Source organism: Lutra lutra, chromosome 10, assembly GCF_902655055.1.
Source record: "Lutra lutra chromosome 10, mLutLut1.2, whole genome shotgun sequence".
Taxonomy (NCBI): domain Eukaryota; kingdom Metazoa; phylum Chordata; class Mammalia; order Carnivora; family Mustelidae; genus Lutra; species Lutra lutra.
This window is the reverse complement of record NC_062287.1, coordinates 47,835,437-47,854,452: the sequence shown is the minus strand read 5'-3', so window position 1 is coordinate 47,854,452 and position 19,016 is coordinate 47,835,437. Positions and strand designations below refer to the sequence as shown.

At 39.2% G+C, this 19,016-nt stretch overlaps 2 protein-coding genes across 13 annotated transcripts in view; one reads left to right on the top strand and one right to left on the bottom strand.

Moving 5' to 3' along the window:
- Nucleotides 1-1,745, bottom strand: part of PRCP (prolylcarboxypeptidase) — an 80,527-nt gene extending 78,782 nt beyond the window's left edge. Inside the window, exons 1-2 of one of the 4 annotated variants that reach the window (XM_047692941.1) lie at nt 1,612-1,745; nt 383-565 (exon numbers count right to left, since the gene is read on the bottom strand). In XM_047692941.1, the coding sequence (XP_047548897.1) occupies nt 383-550 (168 nt within the window). In that variant the 5' untranslated portion in view covers nt 551-565; nt 1,612-1,745. The other 3 variants (XM_047692942.1, XM_047692943.1, XM_047692940.1) reach the window with 3 other exon arrangements.
- DDIAS (DNA damage induced apoptosis suppressor) overlaps nt 1,703-19,016 on the top strand; it is a 51,617-nt gene continuing 34,303 nt past the window's right edge. For 5 of the 9 annotated variants that reach the window (XR_007121103.1, XM_047692937.1, XM_047692936.1 and 2 more), the window contains exons 1-4: nt 1,838-1,858; nt 11,139-11,267; nt 17,656-17,817; nt 18,726-18,843. Coding sequence is in view for 8 of the 9 variants with exons in the window: in XM_047692937.1 (XP_047548893.1) it covers nt 11,155-11,267; nt 17,656-17,817; nt 18,726-18,843 (393 nt within the window). In the remaining variant the exon portion in view is untranslated. Of the gene's footprint in view, nt 1,802-1,837; nt 2,076-11,138; nt 11,268-11,663; nt 11,795-17,655; nt 17,818-18,725; nt 18,844-19,016 lie in introns of those variants that run through there. The other 4 variants (XM_047692933.1, XM_047692934.1, XM_047692935.1 and 1 more) reach the window with 4 other exon arrangements.

Sequence of the window (19,016 nt, the reverse complement as noted above, 5' to 3'; positions counted from 1 at the left end):
CTGCTTAGGGACAAAGGATGACTGTCACCACGGAGTAGGAGACAGAGTTGGCATTAAATAATTTTAATTTGACGGGAGGTCAGGGGAATTTGAATTAGGGCATCCTCTGAGAGCCGAAGAAGTTGAAGTGACTATCATAGCCAATTACAGAAGAAAGTGTGGAACCAGGATTGATGTTATATTACTGGTAACGGGAGGAGAGATATTAAACAGAACTGAAACTTAGTGTCACCCTCTGGGAGTTGTGAGCCAAAGATCGAACAAGTCCTAGGCATTAGGGATCTGAAAGTCCGGGTGGGCTACGGTGCCTAGGCTCGGGTCTATTACACCGGAGACTTCGAAACTTCAAGTCTTCCCCCACGCCCACCCCGCTCCGTCTTACCTTCTGTTGGATGTAGTGAACCGAGTAATTCTTGGCAACAGTACGGCGGAATGTGGAACTGGCTGACCAGCGCAGGCTGCTGAGGGCCTTCATGGCCGGCGGTACACGGAAGGCGGCCCCGGGCGTCAGGATAGCCAAGAGCAGGAGCAGGACGGTGGGACGCCCCATGCCTCAAGCTGGCGGCTGCGGTGCGGGTGGGAGCGAGACCGGTAGATGCAGCGAGCTAGAGCCGAGCCCAACCACAGCTCCGCCCACCGCAGATAAGCTCCTCCCGGGTGAAGCCCAAAGACACTCATCCCCGAGGCAACACCGCCCACACCTGGTCCCCCAAACCACACCGCCCCCGAACCCGAGGGCGCGGCAACTTTTGTTCCTCTCGTGCAGGCCCCTATGGAGTCCAGCTTCATCGCGGTTACAGCTCAAGCCGACCCTTATCATCCTTGGACTTCCTCCTATCTGACCGCCAGAATCCCATCCTTTCCTAGAGCGCTCCACAGATCCACCTTTCCGGCTGTTCCCTGGCCTCAATTCCATTGCCACACCCCTTGCCCTCCGCAAACCCATAAGATAATAATAATAGCTACCATGACAATTTCTTGAGCGTTCTCTAAGGTCACTATATCGCTAGACATAATGGCACACACATCAACTCATCTAACTTACGCATCAGTGTGTCGTGTATGATTGCCCCTCCCATTTACTGATGAAGAAACTGAGGCCCCAAGAGAGGTGTAGAGACTTACACTGGGTCACTCCGCAGACCGCTCGGTCTGGCTCCTTGCACCCCACTTCCATTAAGTCAGTCAACCACCTCCTGTGGTACTCTGTTCATGGGTCACCCCAAACCTCCATGTTGCCCACATAACCCATCCCTTAACTGGAGTCGCCGGGGCCCACATAGCCCCGAGTCAAGTTACGTCCTGGTCCCTTCTTCCAGGATACGCCCCCTTTCTTCTCCCGGCTCCAGACAGCCCGCTTCAGGTCCCGCTTCCTCACCCCCTTCCGTCTTCATCTCGCTACCAACCCCTTTACCCAGCTTCCACTCCTCCTTCCAGTCACCCCGCTGAGCCCCGACTGGAGGGGTGCTACCACCACCTCTTGGGATCCCTATACTACCCCCAAAACCAACTTTGTAGACTACGCCACGACTCCACTAGTCAGAGAAGAACATTCGCCAAACGCTATCTCTACCCACAGTTTGACGAAAATGGTCGTTCCCAAAAACTCACAGAACGCAGTGTTCAATCTCCACCCTCGGCGGCGCCTTCTTCTGATTGGCTGTGAGGAACCACTGCCAAAGCGTCACTTCCGGCGGAAAAGGACGCGGGAGATTCGATTGGAAGGCGCCTGGTTGGTCGCTAAGTCCTGGGGGTCTGCACCATCGAGCCTTGCCCGGGCAGGTTCCGTCCTCAGCTTAAGGTGAGGAGCTATGGGAAGAGATTCTCGGGACGCGCAAAGGGCGAGACTCCTAACGAGGTCCTCAATGTCGTTATAAATGAGAATAGGACATTCTATGTTTGTTTGTTTGTTTGTTTTTTTCAGGAGTTAGTCTTTTCTGTAAAAGGTTTCTGAGAGTAAAGAGAAAAAGGTCAGTTATTTAAATCTTAGGCACTGCTGTTGGTAAGAGTTCAGCTAGCGTTTACTCAACATTTACTAAGCCATCGAGCTAGATGTGGGTGAGCGTCTGGAACCGGTGATACAAAAAGGGAAAGTACTACTCCTGCTTTTGGAGTGCTCAGAATTAGAGATTTTGCGGGCTATGCCGAGTAATGCGTGCTGAAAAGGGGTCTTTTTCTTTTTTTAAGATTTTATATATTTATTTGAGAGAGAGAGTGAGAGAGCGCACAAGAGTGGGGTGAAGGGCAGAGGGAGAAGCAGGCTTCCCGCCAAGCAGGGAGCCCAGTGCGGGACTCGATACCAGGACCCTTGGGATCCTGACTTGAGCCCAACGCAGACGCTTAACCGACTTAGCCACCCAGGTGCGGGAAAAAGGGTCTTTTCAAACTGCTTTGATGGCCTAGAGGGAAAAGTGCTTATCAGTGTGCTCAAACCGGAAACTTAAGAGTTTTCCAGATTCCTTCCTTGTCTCACATTCAGCTCGTCCTTACCAGTCTCTGAATATCTCAAATGCATTCAATTTACACCAAGACTGCTACATAGGTAGGCGACTAGCCTCCCAGCGGCTTTTACTTCAATTGTGTTATTTTCCAATCCAGTCTCCGCATTGCCAGGCTGTAAGATAAGTCGCAGATCTGGTCAGGGCACCCCCCCCCCCACCACACACACACACATTTAAAGGCTTTGTTGCCTCCTATTTGCCCTCAGGTTTAAGTCTAAACTCCTTCACATATTTTACAGGGCCTTTCTCATCTAGCTTTTGTGCTCCTCTGCGCTTTGTTTTTCACCACTCGAGCCCTAGGCTCCAGCCCTGTGGAAGGAATGTCTTTTTTGAATTCCTCAAATGCACCAACCCGCCTCACCTCCAGACCTAACCCCATCCCCACCTTGGCCAATTTTTACTCCTTCCTTAACCTGTATTTTATTAAGTCAGGAAGCCTTTCTGGGTTTGCAAGACTGGGTCACAGAGTACCCAGTAGTTAGTCATTCTGCAGGTAGTTTTAAGTGCCTTCCTTTGCCAAGAGTTACTAGGTACTGGTATTACAAGGGTGAACAAGTTAGATTCCTCACCAAATACAACTTAAACCTTTGATGGATGGAGTTAAGGATAATGGGAAACTGAGTTAGGTTGGTTTGGGATGGCCTTTTTGAGGTCTTAAAACACAAAATTCAGCCAAGTAAATTTGAAGATCTATTCAGCTTTATTAAATGATTCAGATAGCATCTTAGTAGCAAGTAGAAGGGCGTTCCGGGAGGGTTGTACAAAATAGGTTTTTATGGGAAAGAGGGTAGGGCTAGAAAGTTATTAGCAAAAGAAAGGATTGTTCCAGGCAAGGTCACTCTCCCTGCTGGTGGGGGGGCAGAAGTCTTATCATGCTGATTACCTTTGATAAGATGGAGAGAGCCCTTGTTGGCTTTGATCCTAACTGACCAGTTAAGACTATATTTCTGCGGAAGGTTGAAAACTGCAATTAGATTAGGTGTTAAACATCGATTTGGGGACCCTGCCTAAATGGACTCGATTTTGGGTGTGTGATTTTCTTTTTACAGAGGAATTGACTCTTAGAGTAAGGCCCAAAAGATGAAAATGATCCAGCCATGCAATAGCAGGAAGAACATTCCAGAATGAATAGGTTGTGCAAAGGCCCTAAGGTAGAAAAGAGCTTGGCACCTGAGTGTTCAAGAACTTAAGGAAAGACCGGTGCTGCTTGAAATGTATTCAGAAAGGACAGGTGATGAAATGGGCCTTGAGAGATGAGCAGCGACCAGATCATGCAGTTAAGAGGCTATTGCAGCAGCAGAAGTAATAGGTGATGGTGGTTTGAATTAAGGTGGTGGCAGAATATATGGGAGGAATTGGATGGTGGTTTTTAGATATGGAAATAGATCCGAGGACATACAGATGAATATAATGTGGGATTTGAGGGAAAAGGGAATAAAAGATGATTCCTAGGTAACTGACCTGACTTAACTGATTGGAGAGTAGTGCCATTTGCTGAGGTGGAGAAAACTGTAAAAAAAAAAAAAAAGAATGTGGTGTCTGTCTGATCAGATTGGGGCCTCCAGATGTGGGGCAATGATCGGTTGGAAATGGGTAGCACAGGCAGTGAAAGAATTCACTCAAGACAGCACAAAGGAGATAGTTTACTGAATATACCACAAACGAGTGGCAGGCAGGTCAGCAAAGAAGAGACATCCTCCACAAGAGGGTGGGGCTGTTATTTCAAGAAGGAAGGTGAAGAAGTATGGAGACATACAGAATTTTTTCTTTTTGGTACTTTGGTACTTTGAAACTTTTTGGTAACTGTTCCTGGTTGTAAGTAGCCCATTGGTCTGTTAGGGACGATGGATATTTTGAGGTAGGTCACCTGATAGGCTTGTCTGTATTCAGCCAAGTGGTCACTGGGCCCTTTTGCCTTGCTGTACATACCTCTGCTCAAGCCTGTTGTCTAAAAGCGGTCTTTACAAAGAAGTTTAAGAGAAAACTAAGAATTCAAGTTTTTTACCTATTAAAACTTGAAGTATCTATGAGAAGTGAAAATAGTTGACTCTCCATAACTGTCCCCTGGGTGTGGAAGTCTGGAGCTTGCAGATATAGTATGTACCTTTGTGTCACTTCCTTAGTAGTTACACATTGTCTTAGCCAACAGTTTATAAGTGTCTTGAACACAAGAGCCTGTGTTTTTTTGTCTGTAACTCTTTCCTCCTCCCCATCCCTAAAATAGTATTACATTTACCACAAATTCAATAGACAAACTGTGGTACTCACTAGGAATTTCTTGGGTGGTTCTTGGATTTTTTGTTATTGTTGTTAGGGTTTATTTTGTTTTGTTTTAAATAGGCTCCACACCCAACATGAGGCTGGAACTCATGACCCTCAGATTAAGAGTCACATGCTCTACAGACTGAGCCGGACAGCAGCCCCTTCTTGGGTAGTGTTTTTAAAGTATTTTTCACCAATATTTCTCCAAATAAAAGAGGTTTTGTTTTTTGTTTGTTTAGTTTTCTGTCTCCTGCCTTCTCATCCCTTTCCAGAATTTTCATGTTAATGTCAGTAAATCATTTCTCAAGGACTTGTTTTGACTACTTTTAGAAATATTAGACAAGTATGCACCCTTGAGGGTGACCATTAGGTAGTTTTAAGTGAACAACTTAAAATAGCTGAGGCCTCTTGGGCCTCTGTAATATGAAACAGGAGATCTGAGAGCAACAATGTGACAGATTTTCTTGTACAGCAAGAACAGTTTTGGGAATATAGAGGCTGCCCCAAGATGGGGCACTCTGGCATGAAGATTATTTTGAGTTAAAAAGCAATCAAAACCTAGCAGATTCAAGAAGAGCCCTTTACTTCCCCCCCATAACTGCCTTAAAAGAATGTAGATAGAGGACCTCATCCAAGATGAGAGCTGTCTCCACACTGTGATACATAGTAAGGTATGGTAGAAAGGAGAAACCTAGCAAGGCCTGTTTGATCAAAGCCCTCTCTTATTCCCATTGTTTCTGAGTGGCCCAGCAAACATTTGTTTGCCAAACATTGACCCTTTTTAATTTTTTTCTGAGGATTGCATGCCTTCTCGGAGGAAGTCCTAGACCCCTACCCACTTCTACTTAGTTCAGGGTGACATATGTACCTCATTTTGCCTGACTGTCTTTGGAATTTTCAGGATTGTGTGAATTCCCTCTGTACACATGCTGTTAAATTTGATTTTCTTGTTAATCTGTCTCATGTCACTTTGATTCTTACTGCAACTAAAAGCACCTTGAAGAGGACAGGAATTCATGTCCTCAACAATGTTAAACAATTAAATTTTTCTTCATGATCTAACATTTAATAAGAATTATTCTAGATTTTCTAGTCTAGCCCAAAGGAGAAAAAATTATGTCATTGTATGTGCATATAGTGGCATGGTTTTTGTTTTGTTTTTAAGATTTTATTTATTTGAGAGAGAGTGCAAGAGCAAATGAGATTGAGAGAATGAGTGGAGGGAGGGGCAGAGGGAGCCGCAAACTCCCTGGGGAGCCCAGCACAGGACTGGATCCCAGGACCCTAGGATCGTGACCTGAGCGGAAGGCAGACACTTAATCAACTGAACCACCCAGGTGCCGTGGTTTTTCATATTGAGGTGTCTTCTAGGAAATTGGTAGTGAAGGAGTTTAGATAAAAAGTCTCCAGATAATAGAGCAAAGATTTACAAAATAATCTAAAAGAGACTGTAATACTCTCAAGCTTTATGACTTAACTGTAACCACATTAATCACAAGTGTTGTTCACCATCAGACAGCCTCAATGGCTAGGCCAATTATTTTCAAGTATGGGCAACATAAGCATTATCTTGTGAGACGTGCAAATTCTCTGGCCCTCATCCCAGATTTACTGAATCAAACTCAAGCTGGGGCCCAGAAGTCCTTTTATCAGGCCCTCAGGGTGATTTTGATGGACACTAAAGTTTGAGAACCACTTGGCTAGTATGAAAATGGATGGTGATTAATGAGTTTTGTATCGGGGCCCACTGACAAAACCATCTCTAGTGAGGAAAGAACACATCAACTATATTAGCCTAATTCCCTTAAAATATTTGATTCACCTAATACCCCTTTTTCAAGCAACTTCCTCTTTCTAATTTGGTTTAACATATAGTTATACCCAAAAGAAAATGTGTGTTTAAGTTGTGTTCCTTCCCTGTGACTGTAATTTTTTATGGTAAATTAATAAAGCATCTTTGGATATGGTTTAGATCCCCATATAGCTTGACTAGAAAGAAAGCATGTATTCTATGTTAAATACTGGACCCCACGTATTTTAATAAATCTCAGTCAGTCTTCTTCATTCTTGGACATTCCTGGGAAATCTGGGACTTCAAAACAAAAGCTAACTGAGGTCCTAATTAGTTCCCATCAACCTATACTAACATACATTTTTCTCACCCCTCCCCCATCTCAACCTCCTTGTTTCTACTTTTAAGTGTAAGAGATGGAGAGGACCCAAGGCTTTCTTTGTATGTTATTTCTAAGTTCACTACCTAGTATTTTTATTATATTTATTCATTTTTTAAAGTATAAACATAATACGTTTTCAAAATACTTTAAACATATAAAGAAAATTAAAATCACCTTTAATCTGACAACTGTGAAAAATTGTTTCCAGAAAAAGATTATGTATTTGCCTAACTATTCTCCATCCTCCAAGCTACGACTAGATTAGTCCCCTCATATTTTCTCATAGCATTATGTATATTTCTTTTATAGAATTTGCCATGTTATTAAATTTTTTGTGTGATTATTGTCCATTTTGCCCATCACTTATCCCCCAGTACCTGGTATTTAGCAGCTGCACAATGAATAACTGATAAATTGAACTGGAATATGATTTTCTGGCTGTGATAGAGCTGAAAGAAATGAAATGCTTGTTCACCATCCTTCCCAAGAAAATCAAGAAGAAAAATAAATTGCAAGAGGTACTATTTATGAAATTGTTCCCAAGTCCATTGTAAGATTTTCATAACTTCGGTATTTACTTGTTCCTGATGTTTCATTCAGTTCTCTATCAAACATGATTCTACAAGTCAAGCAGTAGAGAGATAAATTAGATGACAAGTGTCATAAAGGAAACACTGTAAAAACAGCAAAAAATAACAGTGGCTGCCTGAAAGGATTTTACTGGATTTTTGTCTACTGGACAATTAATGAGAAGTCCTTTTGCCATTTTCTGGGGCTTACCAGGTGAAACACAAATAGTAAAAATAGTTGACTGACCTTTTTCATTTTAGTTCTCAAATTTGCCTTTAAGTTGTAAATACTGTCATTTTTTTAGACATACTTATTTGACCCGCTAGAGGGCAATAGACCCTTAAATAAAGACAGTTGACTCAACTTAAAAACACAGCAATTAGTGCTTGCACAATTTATTTAGAAATTAATCCCAAATATTTCTGCTTGTGTTTTCATTTGTTGTTGAGCTGTCTGCCCAATTAGTAAGCATCTTATTTTGCATTGTTTTTTCTATAACATTTAGCACAGTATCCTAGTTATCTTTAAGGTTTAATCCATTTCCTAAAGTTTTAGTTTGATAACAGTTGTGTCAAGAATATGATTTGATATAAGTTCCCCATATAGTTGTGGTACAAAATAAAACTTTATTTTAGAGCCCTAAAGAAAATAGTCTCTGCTCATTATATGACCACAATTAAGGGGGGAAATGAAAATGAGGATATAATGCAAATGTTTAAAGTAAGTTTTAAATACGGTACTGTATATCAAACTACTCTGTGCCTGCTGGTGTGTATGTATACAAATATAAGATTATTTTGTGATTTGGTAAAATTGGGTTTTATATTTAATGGTGTATGGTAAAACCAGCTTAGGAAGAAGGAGCCTGAAAATCAGGAAGGAAGTTAACAGCTGAAGTTCAGATCAACAGTTTTTGAGCTTGGTCCTGGGGATATAATGAGATGGTACTTCTAAGATCTTACTCTGTTCCAGAAGAAAACATTAAACAGATAAGTTTATTAGGATATGATAAGTGGCAAATTAAAAAATAGAGTCCTTTACCTGGGAAAGCTTCTTGGAGAAAAAGGCCCTTAAGAAGACTTCTTAAAGAAGAATAAGCATTATTCAGGAAAGTGAAAGAACATTTTAGACAGAGGAGGAAGGAAAAGAAGCAGAGACAGAGAAATGTAAAACGCATTGTAGTAGGGGAGTGTTCAGGGTTAGGGAAGAGAACAAGGGTTACAACTCAAGATTATTTTTTTGTGTTCTCTTTAGCATAAATTACTAACACTTAAATAACAAGAGAGAGCCAAGGAAAGGTGTTAGGGAAAATAAAACCAAATGGAAATGACTAGACAAAGAAAACAAATGTCAGACCTCTTTGTTAATAGAGAAAGACTTTTTAAAGGGGGCTTTAAATAAAAAGGGAAGGAAATCTATTATGTTGCATATACCTACTTCTATAAAATTTTTTCTTTAAATTGCAAAATTCTGCTTATAGTTTTTTATTCAGTGAATATGGATTAAGAACATACTCTGTGGGTGCCTGGGTTGCTCAGTTGATTGAGCGACTGCCTTGGGCTCTAGTCATGATCCCAGAGTCCCAGAATCCGGCCCCACATTGGGCTCCCAGCTCCATGGGGAGTCTGCTTCTCCCTCTGACATCCTCCCCTATCATACTCGCTCTCTTTCTCTCTCTCTCTCTCTCTCTCTCAAATAAATAAATAAAAATCTTTAAAAAAAAATGTACTTTGAGCTAAGCCCTGGAGTATATAGTAGAACACAAGATAGACCACATCCCTTTCTTCGAGGAACTTTGAGACTAGTAGGGGTAGAAAAACAAAAATAAGGTGATATATGCAATTTCATTGTTGGATATATCACAAGCAGGATTAGTACTATGAAGGAATAAAATGGGTGATGTCATAAAAAATTAAGAAGAAAGGTGTGTCTACTTGAGATAAAGTGGAGCTCTCTGAGGCGTTATATTGGAGTTACAGATTGAAGGATGAGAATGAGCCAACTATTTGAAGAATACTCTAGGCAAAGAGAAAAGTACAAAAACCTGAGGAGGGAAATTGGTGTGTCTGAGGAGCAGAAAGAAGGGTAGCAAGGATTGAAGTGCAGAGATTAAGCAGGAGAATGTTACAGAGTGAGGTAAGGAGGCAGGGCTAGATGACCAAGAGCCTCATAGGCTATTCTAAGGAACTGAGGGTTCATTCTAAATAGCACAATTTTAAGAAGGTTGACATTTTTCAGGTAGGGAGCTTTGCCCTACTTTATCTCCCAAAGCTCATAAGTAGCTGTACCACCATGTTACACCCTTCCACAAACTAGATTTTAGAGGAGATGTAGAGGGAAGATGCCTTTGCTGACCTACATTCCATCGTTTGTGGTGTTGGAAAGGAACTTGAGGTTAGGAGCACTAATGCAGTATTTTGTGACCTTCCTGTCTTCCCCTTGTATTCCATTCCTCTACTCTACTTTGTCCTTAGAGATTGCCATGTGACCTAGATGACAACCAAATCTGGGATTACATGTCTTCTTGTGGTAGAACCTTACTAATCATGTATCCTGAGGGTCCCAAAACAAAGATGACAACAAAGAACAAAGAGTTAGGATTAGATTTTTTATTTTTTCTATGTTCCCTTTAATAACATAGGTCAGTGGTTTATAAAAATCCCTTTGTGTTTCATCTTTACAAGTTTTCATCTTACTGCCTTAGGTGGCAAGATTTTATTTTCACAGAAATGTTTTGCTTGTTAGAATTGGTATCACTTTAGATTTCCCTTCCATAGTCACCACATTTCTGCATTTATGGTCATCCTTAGGAAAAATGATATCTAAAAGAGTCTATTATGATTTTTAAACTAATTTCCATTTTGTCTGATTTTGCTAATGGCAGTCACAGAAACAGTTCCACTCATTTTCAGAAATTGAAACCTTTTCTATATGTTTACAAATGAAAAATTTATGATAAAGTTCTATCTTGAACATGTACAGAAGCTTTAATTTCAAAAATTTATATCATGCAATAAATAAGCTAATCCATTTTTAAAATTTTGATAAACCAACATTGATTTTTTAAAAAGAGAACATTATTCTACTTCTGAGTGTTTTATAAAAGGATGTTAAATCTCTCATTTGACTATGTAACATTTTTATTTGTCTGTTTGCAGAATCAGAATTGTCTTTTTTTTTCTTTAAGTTGTATAAAAATATATACACTGAAATCTAGTAAAGGGATTTTTCTTTTTTCAGCCTAAAAGCACCATTACCCAATTTAGGTTCTTTAAAAGAATCATATAAGTTTATTTAAGTTCCTTCCAGTTAACGGAAGAAATAAGTTCTTAAAGCTCTTCTAAAGTTGTCAAAAGGATTAAATTATATCATTCCTGAATTACAGGGATGCAGCATTTATTTAAAAACAGAAAATTTGTTTGAGCTACTCTATTTTAAATCGTATTTTCTTGCTACGAACACTTTTAATTAGGCAGAAAAATAAAATGAGTTTTTCAATATCTTGACACATACCACAAAAGACACCTATTTGAATGCTTTACAGTGGAGGCTAAGTTGTTTTCGTAAGAAGTGAATTATGTACATACAATGAAAGGTTTTCCATTCATCCCATGGCTATTTTGTTTTGCAGGCTGCAGTGAGAACATATGAATAGAGGAAGAAAATTTCTTTTGGCCTCAGTTCTTGCTCTCCAGAATTCCAGTTTTACATATCCTTCATGTCAGAAGTGCTTCTCTCGGATAATCCTGGTCTCCAAAAGGTAAAAGCAAAGTCTGTAAGCATAAGAGAGGAAATACGTGTGTACACTATAGATTTCCTATAGCTCAACAGCAAATAAGGATTAAATTCACCATACCATACATCATCCCAAGAATGGAAAGGAGACTAACTGTGCTGGAGTGTTTAGGGAAAGGACTTGTTGAACCAGGACTACAGGTGTGAAGGGGACACGTGATCTGTTGTGGGAGCCAGAGCATTAGCCTTCAGGCTGGACAGAGGGACAGCAGTAGGGAGAGTTGCCACATTCAAATATCTCTGAGGCAAGGTAGAGCGGTTAGTAGATGTTTCTGTCTCTGTCTTTTCTACCCTCAAGCCCTGAACAAGACTCTAGCTATTCTTCCTTCATCTTGTGCTGACTCTGAAAGGAGTCTCTAAGTCTCCTTGTAAGTTGTGGTTCCGCACAGACCTAGTGGTATCTGATCACCTCCAGGTCCCAGGCCTGGCTCATGGACCTGCACAGAAAGAAACTTGCGCAGAAGAGTCACCAAGCATGGAAGCCCAGCTCAAGTGTGTACCTCAGGAGACCCAGCCTTTCCCAGAGAGTGAAGATAACCCAGAGTCCAGGGACAAAGGATCACTGTTAAAACCACTCATTACTGAAGTGGAATCGTAGGTGTTCTCAGAAAAACTCACCACCGGCACCTCTACATTTGAAGCTACCTCTGAAGTTGAGGGCACTTTAGAGCAGCAACAGAGAAATCCCAAATTGGAGAGACTGAGTCAGTCCCCTGCCCAGTGGAAACATTTCAGGCAGGTGATTGACACCCATAAGAAAACTCCCGCAGGGAAGGAAGACCATAAATATAGTGAATGTGGTGAAGTCTTCATTTATAATTCATGCCTTATAATCCACCAGAGAATTCATTCTAGAAAAAAGCACTTTAAGTGTAGCAACTGTGGGAAAACCTTTAACCAGAGCTGAGACCTTGTTGAGCATCAGAGTATTCATACAGTTGAGAAAAGCCCTACAAATGTCATGAGTATAGGAAGTCCTTCAGGTGGAGTGCTCATCTTATTCAGCATCAGAGGATTCATTGAGAAGAGAAGCCCTCTGAGTATAATGACACTGGGAAGACTCAGTCAGAGTTCATATCTAGGTCAGCATCTGAGAATGCACAGTGGAGAGAAACCTTTTATATGTAACGACTGTGGGAAAGCCTACAGATGGAGTTCAGCGCTCCTTAGACATCAGAAAATTCATTCCAGAGAAGAACCTACCCAATGTGCTGAAGGTGAAAACACCTCCAGACAGAACTGTACTTTTGTTTAGTAAGTTGTAGAACTAGATTATATTAAAGTTATAAATTATTTTTTTAAAAAAAATCACCATATACCAGGACAGATTCTCTTGGGTTGGTTCTTTAAATCCAGAATAGAATTGTCTGGTAATCATCTAGGGTGGGGCAGTGGTGGGGGTGTTCAGGTTACCTCCAAGCCTTTGCTAAGTACCTGCTTTAGAGAAGACAAATACCTTCTCGAGAGTAAATCCAATCCTGATGCAAAAACTTAAGTCCACTTCTGGGATAACCCTGGAATGGTGTAGGGTTTGTTTGTTTGTTTGTTTATTATTTGTTTATTTTCACTTCATACCCAGATTTTTTTTTTTTTAATAAATAAATTCCTTCAGAAAAGGGACTATTAGAGAAATCTCTGTACCTTTCAACAGCTTGACACACAACACTGTGGTCCTGAGATGCAGGCCAATTATACCTGAAAGTCTAAGGTTCTTTGATTTTTAAAGTATAAGTCAGGATTAGGGTTGGAGTTCCTTAAGAATACTTTCTTTCTGGGGCTGGGTGGCTCAGTCATGTAAGCAACTGCCTTCCATTCAAGTCATGATCTCATAGTCCTGGGACGGAGCCCTGTAGTGAGCTCCATGCTCAACAGGGATTTTGCTTGTCCCTCTGCCTCTCCCCCTGCTTGTGCTAACGTGTGTGCTCTCTTTCTCCTTTCTCCCTCTCTCTCAAATAAATAAATAAATAAATAAATAAAATACAATACTTGGGGCACCTCAGTGGCTCAGTAGGTTAAGTGTCCAACTCTTGGTTTCAGCTCAGGTCATGCAGGGAGTCTGCTTGACAATCTCCCTCTCCCTCTGCCCCTCCCCCCAACTAGCATAAATAATTTTTTTTTTTTTTTTTTTAAGAATACTTTTCTTTCTGCCTAGAGGAGAGAATATATAGTAAGTATTTGGTAGTAAGTAAGTAAAAATACTGTGCCAGCAATATTCTTAAATAGTCAAGTTAGCATTTAATGGGGAAGGATTAGCAGTTCCAGCCCCTATGTAGACTAAGAGAAGAGATCCTTCTAGTAGTTATGGCTGTTCTTTTATTGAGCCATTCTCTCAAGCATTCATTTGTAAACTCAGAAACACCCTGTTTGTGTTAGTCATCATTAAATCCTTAACATCCAGCGCAAAGGTCTAGTTCATAGAAAATACACAGAAGGGGCGCCTGGGTGCCTCAGTGGGTTAAATCTCTGCCTTCGGCTCAGGTCATGGTCTCAGGGTCCTGGGATTGAGCCCCGCATCAGACTCTCTGCTCAGCAGGGAGCCTGCTACACCACCCCCACTCCCCCGCCTCTGCCTACTTGTGATCTCTCTCTCTTTGTCAAATAAATAAATAAATAATTTAAAAAAAAAAAGAAAAACTTGTTAAGTGAATGAATAAATGACATTATGATAGTGTTTATAAGTATACTTACTGCAGGGATGCCTGGGTGGCTCAGTTTGTTATGTTAAGCGGCTGCTTTTGGCTCAGGTAGGGATCCTGATTGAGTCCCACATCTGGCTCCTGGCTCAGCAGAGAGCTTGCTTTTCCCTCCCACTCTGCCTGCTGCTCTCCCTGCTTTGTACTCTCCCTCTCTGTCACGTGAATAAATAAAACCTTAAAAAGATTATTTTAAAAAGTATACTTATTGTAATATATCATGATGATTAAAAAGCATAATTCTCTGGAGCCAGACTCCCAACCCTGTCACTTGAATTATCTGGGCTTTCAAAATGGGGAGGGTAATATTTGTGTCATAGGGTTTTTATAAGACCTTGAGTTAATATACACAAAATGCTTAGAACATTGTGTGATATATAATCAGTAGTCAATACATGTGAAATATTTTTTAAATTGTTTTGTTTGCTTTTTACCAAGTTATTTCTTATCAAGATAACCTGCAACAAAAATATACGTTGAACAATATTGCCATTATTGCCTCTTTGGTCTGGTAATAACAATAGATAACATTAATGAATGTTGACCATTTGCTAAGCATTATGCTGGGAGCTTTATAAGCTTATCTTTTAATACAACAGCCCTGTGAATGATGCTATTAATGCCAGCCTTCAAAGGAGAATATTAAAGCTTAGAAAAGTTAAGTAACATGCCCCAAATCACACAGCTAGTTAGTGGCAGAAACATATTCAACCCTAAACATTTTGGCTGCTGTTTGCATTACCTAATCACTATTACCTTGCATTACCTTCAAATTAACAGTGGAATTTGTATCCAGAATGCCATCACTGCCCCCTCTTTCCCAGAGCTTAAGAAGCCCTGGGTAAGGGAGTTCTGACTGAACTATTTAGGTATACAACAGACTGAGCAAAGAAGGAAATATGAGGATCCAGCAGTAGTTATTAAGTCAGACTTTAAAGAAATTTACAAACTATAAAACATGCCCTTCTCTTGATGCTAATTTTTTTATTTTGGAACACAGTTATTTTTCATAAAGATTATTTTTTTGTTGTTGTTAACCACGCAATGGATCTATTATTTGAGTAGATTAATAAATATTTTTTTAGATTTCTCAATTTTAATTTCTTATTTTCATTAATATCTCATATTCAGTTAAAAATATGGGTAGATATTAGACACATAGAAGTTCTCTGACGTTCTCAGTTTTTAAGAATATAAAGGGGCCTGGGTACCTGGGTGGCTCAGTTGGTTAAGTGACTGCCTTTGGCTCAGGTCATGATCCTGGAGTCCCGAGCTCCCTGCCCCTCCCTGAGACCAAAAAATTTGAAGACTGCTGTTCCATTAACAAATGATGTTTTTGGAAAATGTGCCTCCAGAAGTTAAATGAGGGGACTGTTTTGAATGTGTTGTCTCTACCCTTGCTTCTCAAAAGGTGGTCTGAAAACAGCTGTATCAGCTTATCTGGAAGCTTATTTGAAAAGCAGAATCTTGGGTCTTGTCCCAAACCTAATGAATCAGAATCTTTATTTTAACAAAATAAACAAGGTATTTACAAATGGAGCAATTGAGGTGAATTTTATGACCCAAATCTAAGGATTTCAATTCCTAGCCTGTAGTTTTTCCTTCAGTGATGTCTTATGATAACTGTAAGAACTGTAAGGCTAATGATGAACTGTTTTGCAAGCAGAAGACCAATGATAGTCTAACAAAAACTAGGTTTTTAGTATTAATGCATATACACACTAAATTATATACACTTTAATATATTTATATTATTATTATAATATTTAACATAATAAATATGTATAATCCAAGAGGAATAAAGCTGGATTAAAATAAATAAGTGTCAGTATGGACTAATAGATTAGAGGTTTTTAAACTTTAATATGCATAGAAATTCCTGGGCTGCTTAAAAACATTTGTAAACTGCAAAAATGCTGATGCATATTTTTCCAAGATTTGCCGAGAGGTTAACATTAGACCTGAATGTATTATTAATATGTAAGAGTAAGGATAGATGAATGGATTGGCATGCAGCCATTTTCAGTGTAGCAAAAGCAAAAAAATAATTAGCACAGATCTAGTGATGGTGAATCAGTCATTTAAACAAAGGATTAACCTTTGTTCAAAATAGTCACCTTGTGAGCTATGGATTTTAGGCTCCCCCTGGTGGCTTTCTGGCAGTAATCAAAATTATACAACTATCTCTAACATTATTTTCTATTTGCATTTTGCCTTTCATTTTTAAGCCAGATCATTAGGGTCATGAAGGAAGAATAAAATTCTAGGATTAACCATTACCATAAGATGTATTAAGAGGTCAGTTTGCTAAATTAAGAACATGAAAGTGGCTATCAGAGTTAAAGACATTGCAGAAAACTAGAAAGGAGAGAAACACTAGAAATGACAGTAATCATCACAGTATTTAGTATAATTATGGGGACAAAGCAGACTGACAACATTAATTTGGCAAGATCTGCACTACATCCTTTCCTTACCTTTTTTTTTTTTTTAAGAGTTTATTGGAGAAGAGAGAGAGAGCATGCACCAAGCATGTGCACACAAGTGATGGGAGGGATAAAGGGAGAGGGAAAGAGAAAATCTCAAATAGTTACTCTGCTGTGCTGAGCCCGGAGCCTGACCTGGGGCTGGATCTCACTACCCAGAGATCATAACCTGAGCTGAATTCAAGAGTCTATGCTCGCTTGACTGAGCTACCCAGGTGCCCCTATTTATTTTCTTTCTTACACTTTGTCACATTTTATTCTTCAATCCTGTTTTGTTTTGTTTTGTTTTTACAGATTAGAAAATCAAGGTTTAAGTAATTTGTAACTATCCCAAGACCAGACCACTAGTACATAACAGTAGAGTTACAATTAACCACAGTAGTTTTTGCCAAGAAAGCCTTTGGCCATAGTTATATATTGCCTTAAAAACAACTTTAAAAATGTTTCACACCTAATTTTGGTAACCTAATAAATTCTCAGCATATTCCAAAATATAAAAGAAAGTACAGGTTGTTCTTATATTGGTGAGAAAAAGAAAACTAGGTACTTTGTATATCAATATTTATTAAATGTTTCAAGATTATTCATCATTCTCTTAACAGATATTATTCTCTTAAAAGGTAGACATTAAACATCAGGTCTTATGTTGGTGTGGTCCTCATTTCGTTGTTTACTTTGCCCCCCCCCAATTCCATAATATGCCTCAATTTGTTAATGGTAATTTAGCTACCTAATAAGAATATCTTTCTACCTCCCCTTTCCTTTCCTTACCCTCTCTCTTTTTCTCCCTCCCTCTCCCTCTTCTTTTCTGTCTCTCCTTCTCTCATGCACACAGGTTTTATTTTTCCTTTTTTTAAGTAAGTTCCACACCCATTGTGGGGCTCAAACTCACTACCCTGAGATCTAGAGTTGCATGCTCTACCAACTGAGCCAGCCAGGCACTCCTTCAGTTTTCTATCAATTTGGTGCTACTTAATTTAAGTCAGGAAAAGTAGTTCTCATGAATAGAGAAATTGAAAAGATCCTGGTCTGAAATCATTTAAGAATATGAGTTATATAAGTACATTTGTACACAAAACATTATTTTTAATCTTTACTTTTCCAGATTTGTTTTCCATAGTTTAAAAAAAAAAATAGTGAACATCTGTACTTTTTTTTTCCTCCACTCTCCCAGGTCTCATTGTCCAAAATGTGGCTCTACTGGTAAAGCTGAAAATGCCAATTATAGATACAAACTTTCCTTAAAAGTTGCAGAATCTAACAAATTATTTGGCATTACTGTATTTGGAAGCTGCTTAGATGCATTTTTTGGTCTTACAGCCACTGGTTTGCACAGGTAAGACTATTTAAAGTATTTTTTTTTCCTTAGCTACTCTTTTAGTGTATCAGTAGAATTTGAAGATACATGTTTTTAAGGTAATATGCATTTAGTTGAAAGATAATCACTTGACCTCAGATTATCAGTTCCTTTAAAAGGTGATCAAGTAAATAGAAAGGTATTTATTTCCTCATTACATATTATGACAATGTTAAGCTAGGCTCCTTTTTTTCAGGGAAATTTAGCTGTTGTAAAAATATTAGTTTACAATACTCTAATCCATATTAGAGGAATATAAGATAAGAAAGTAAAATTGTTTCAGACTAAAGGATTATCCAGACTGAGGTTAGTATTCAAGTGGCTAAAGTCCCTTAACATGAAAGAAGCCGTTGAGGGAATATTTGCATACCAGAGGTTGAAAATTTGTCATTTCTTTCACTTGCACTGCAACATCATCTGCATAGTTTGACCTATTGAGGTGTCCTGAGATGTAAGAATGATATAAGTGATTAAAGCTTTTTCTTCCCTTCCATCTCCTACTCTCGAGAATACTCTGTTACTTGCCAGAAGATAATCCTGTCCATTTCCTTGTAGTTGAGAACAAACTGGATTATCAAAAGAAGAAAGACTTCCCTCTGCTTTGAGGGCTAGAGATCCCACTACTACTCCTACTGCTGCTTTGCAAATAAATGCTGGGCTTGATTCCTAGGAAGGGATCCACTTTATACACGCTTGATCATTTTTTACTTTCTAAGCTATGGGAAACTAGAGGGAGCAAAATGCCTACCTTTTAAAATCTTCTTTTTTTTTTTTTCTATATGTCACTCACAAGGTTTATGCTGCATTTTCAAACTAACTATTTTTTTTATGGTAAGTTAAAAGTTCAAAGCTTTTGTCTTCACATTTTAATTTTCTTTCCAATCAAGGTACATTCAGGATCCTAATGAAATTTCAGAAACACTGGACAATGATGCAATTCGGAACCTATTAACTAAAGCAGTTGAAATTTACTTTGTTGGACAAAGCTTTATTTTTGGAGTGACGGTAATTGAGACTAGCTTTCTTTTTAGTATTCTGTTAACATTTTCATTGTAATAAAATAATTTTAATTTTCTGAATAGTCTTTAGGAGTCATACGTGTAAGAGTCTGTAGAAGCACTTTAAATTGTAAAAATAGGCTAACCGCGTTAAAACACCATGTGTGACAGCTTCCTCTT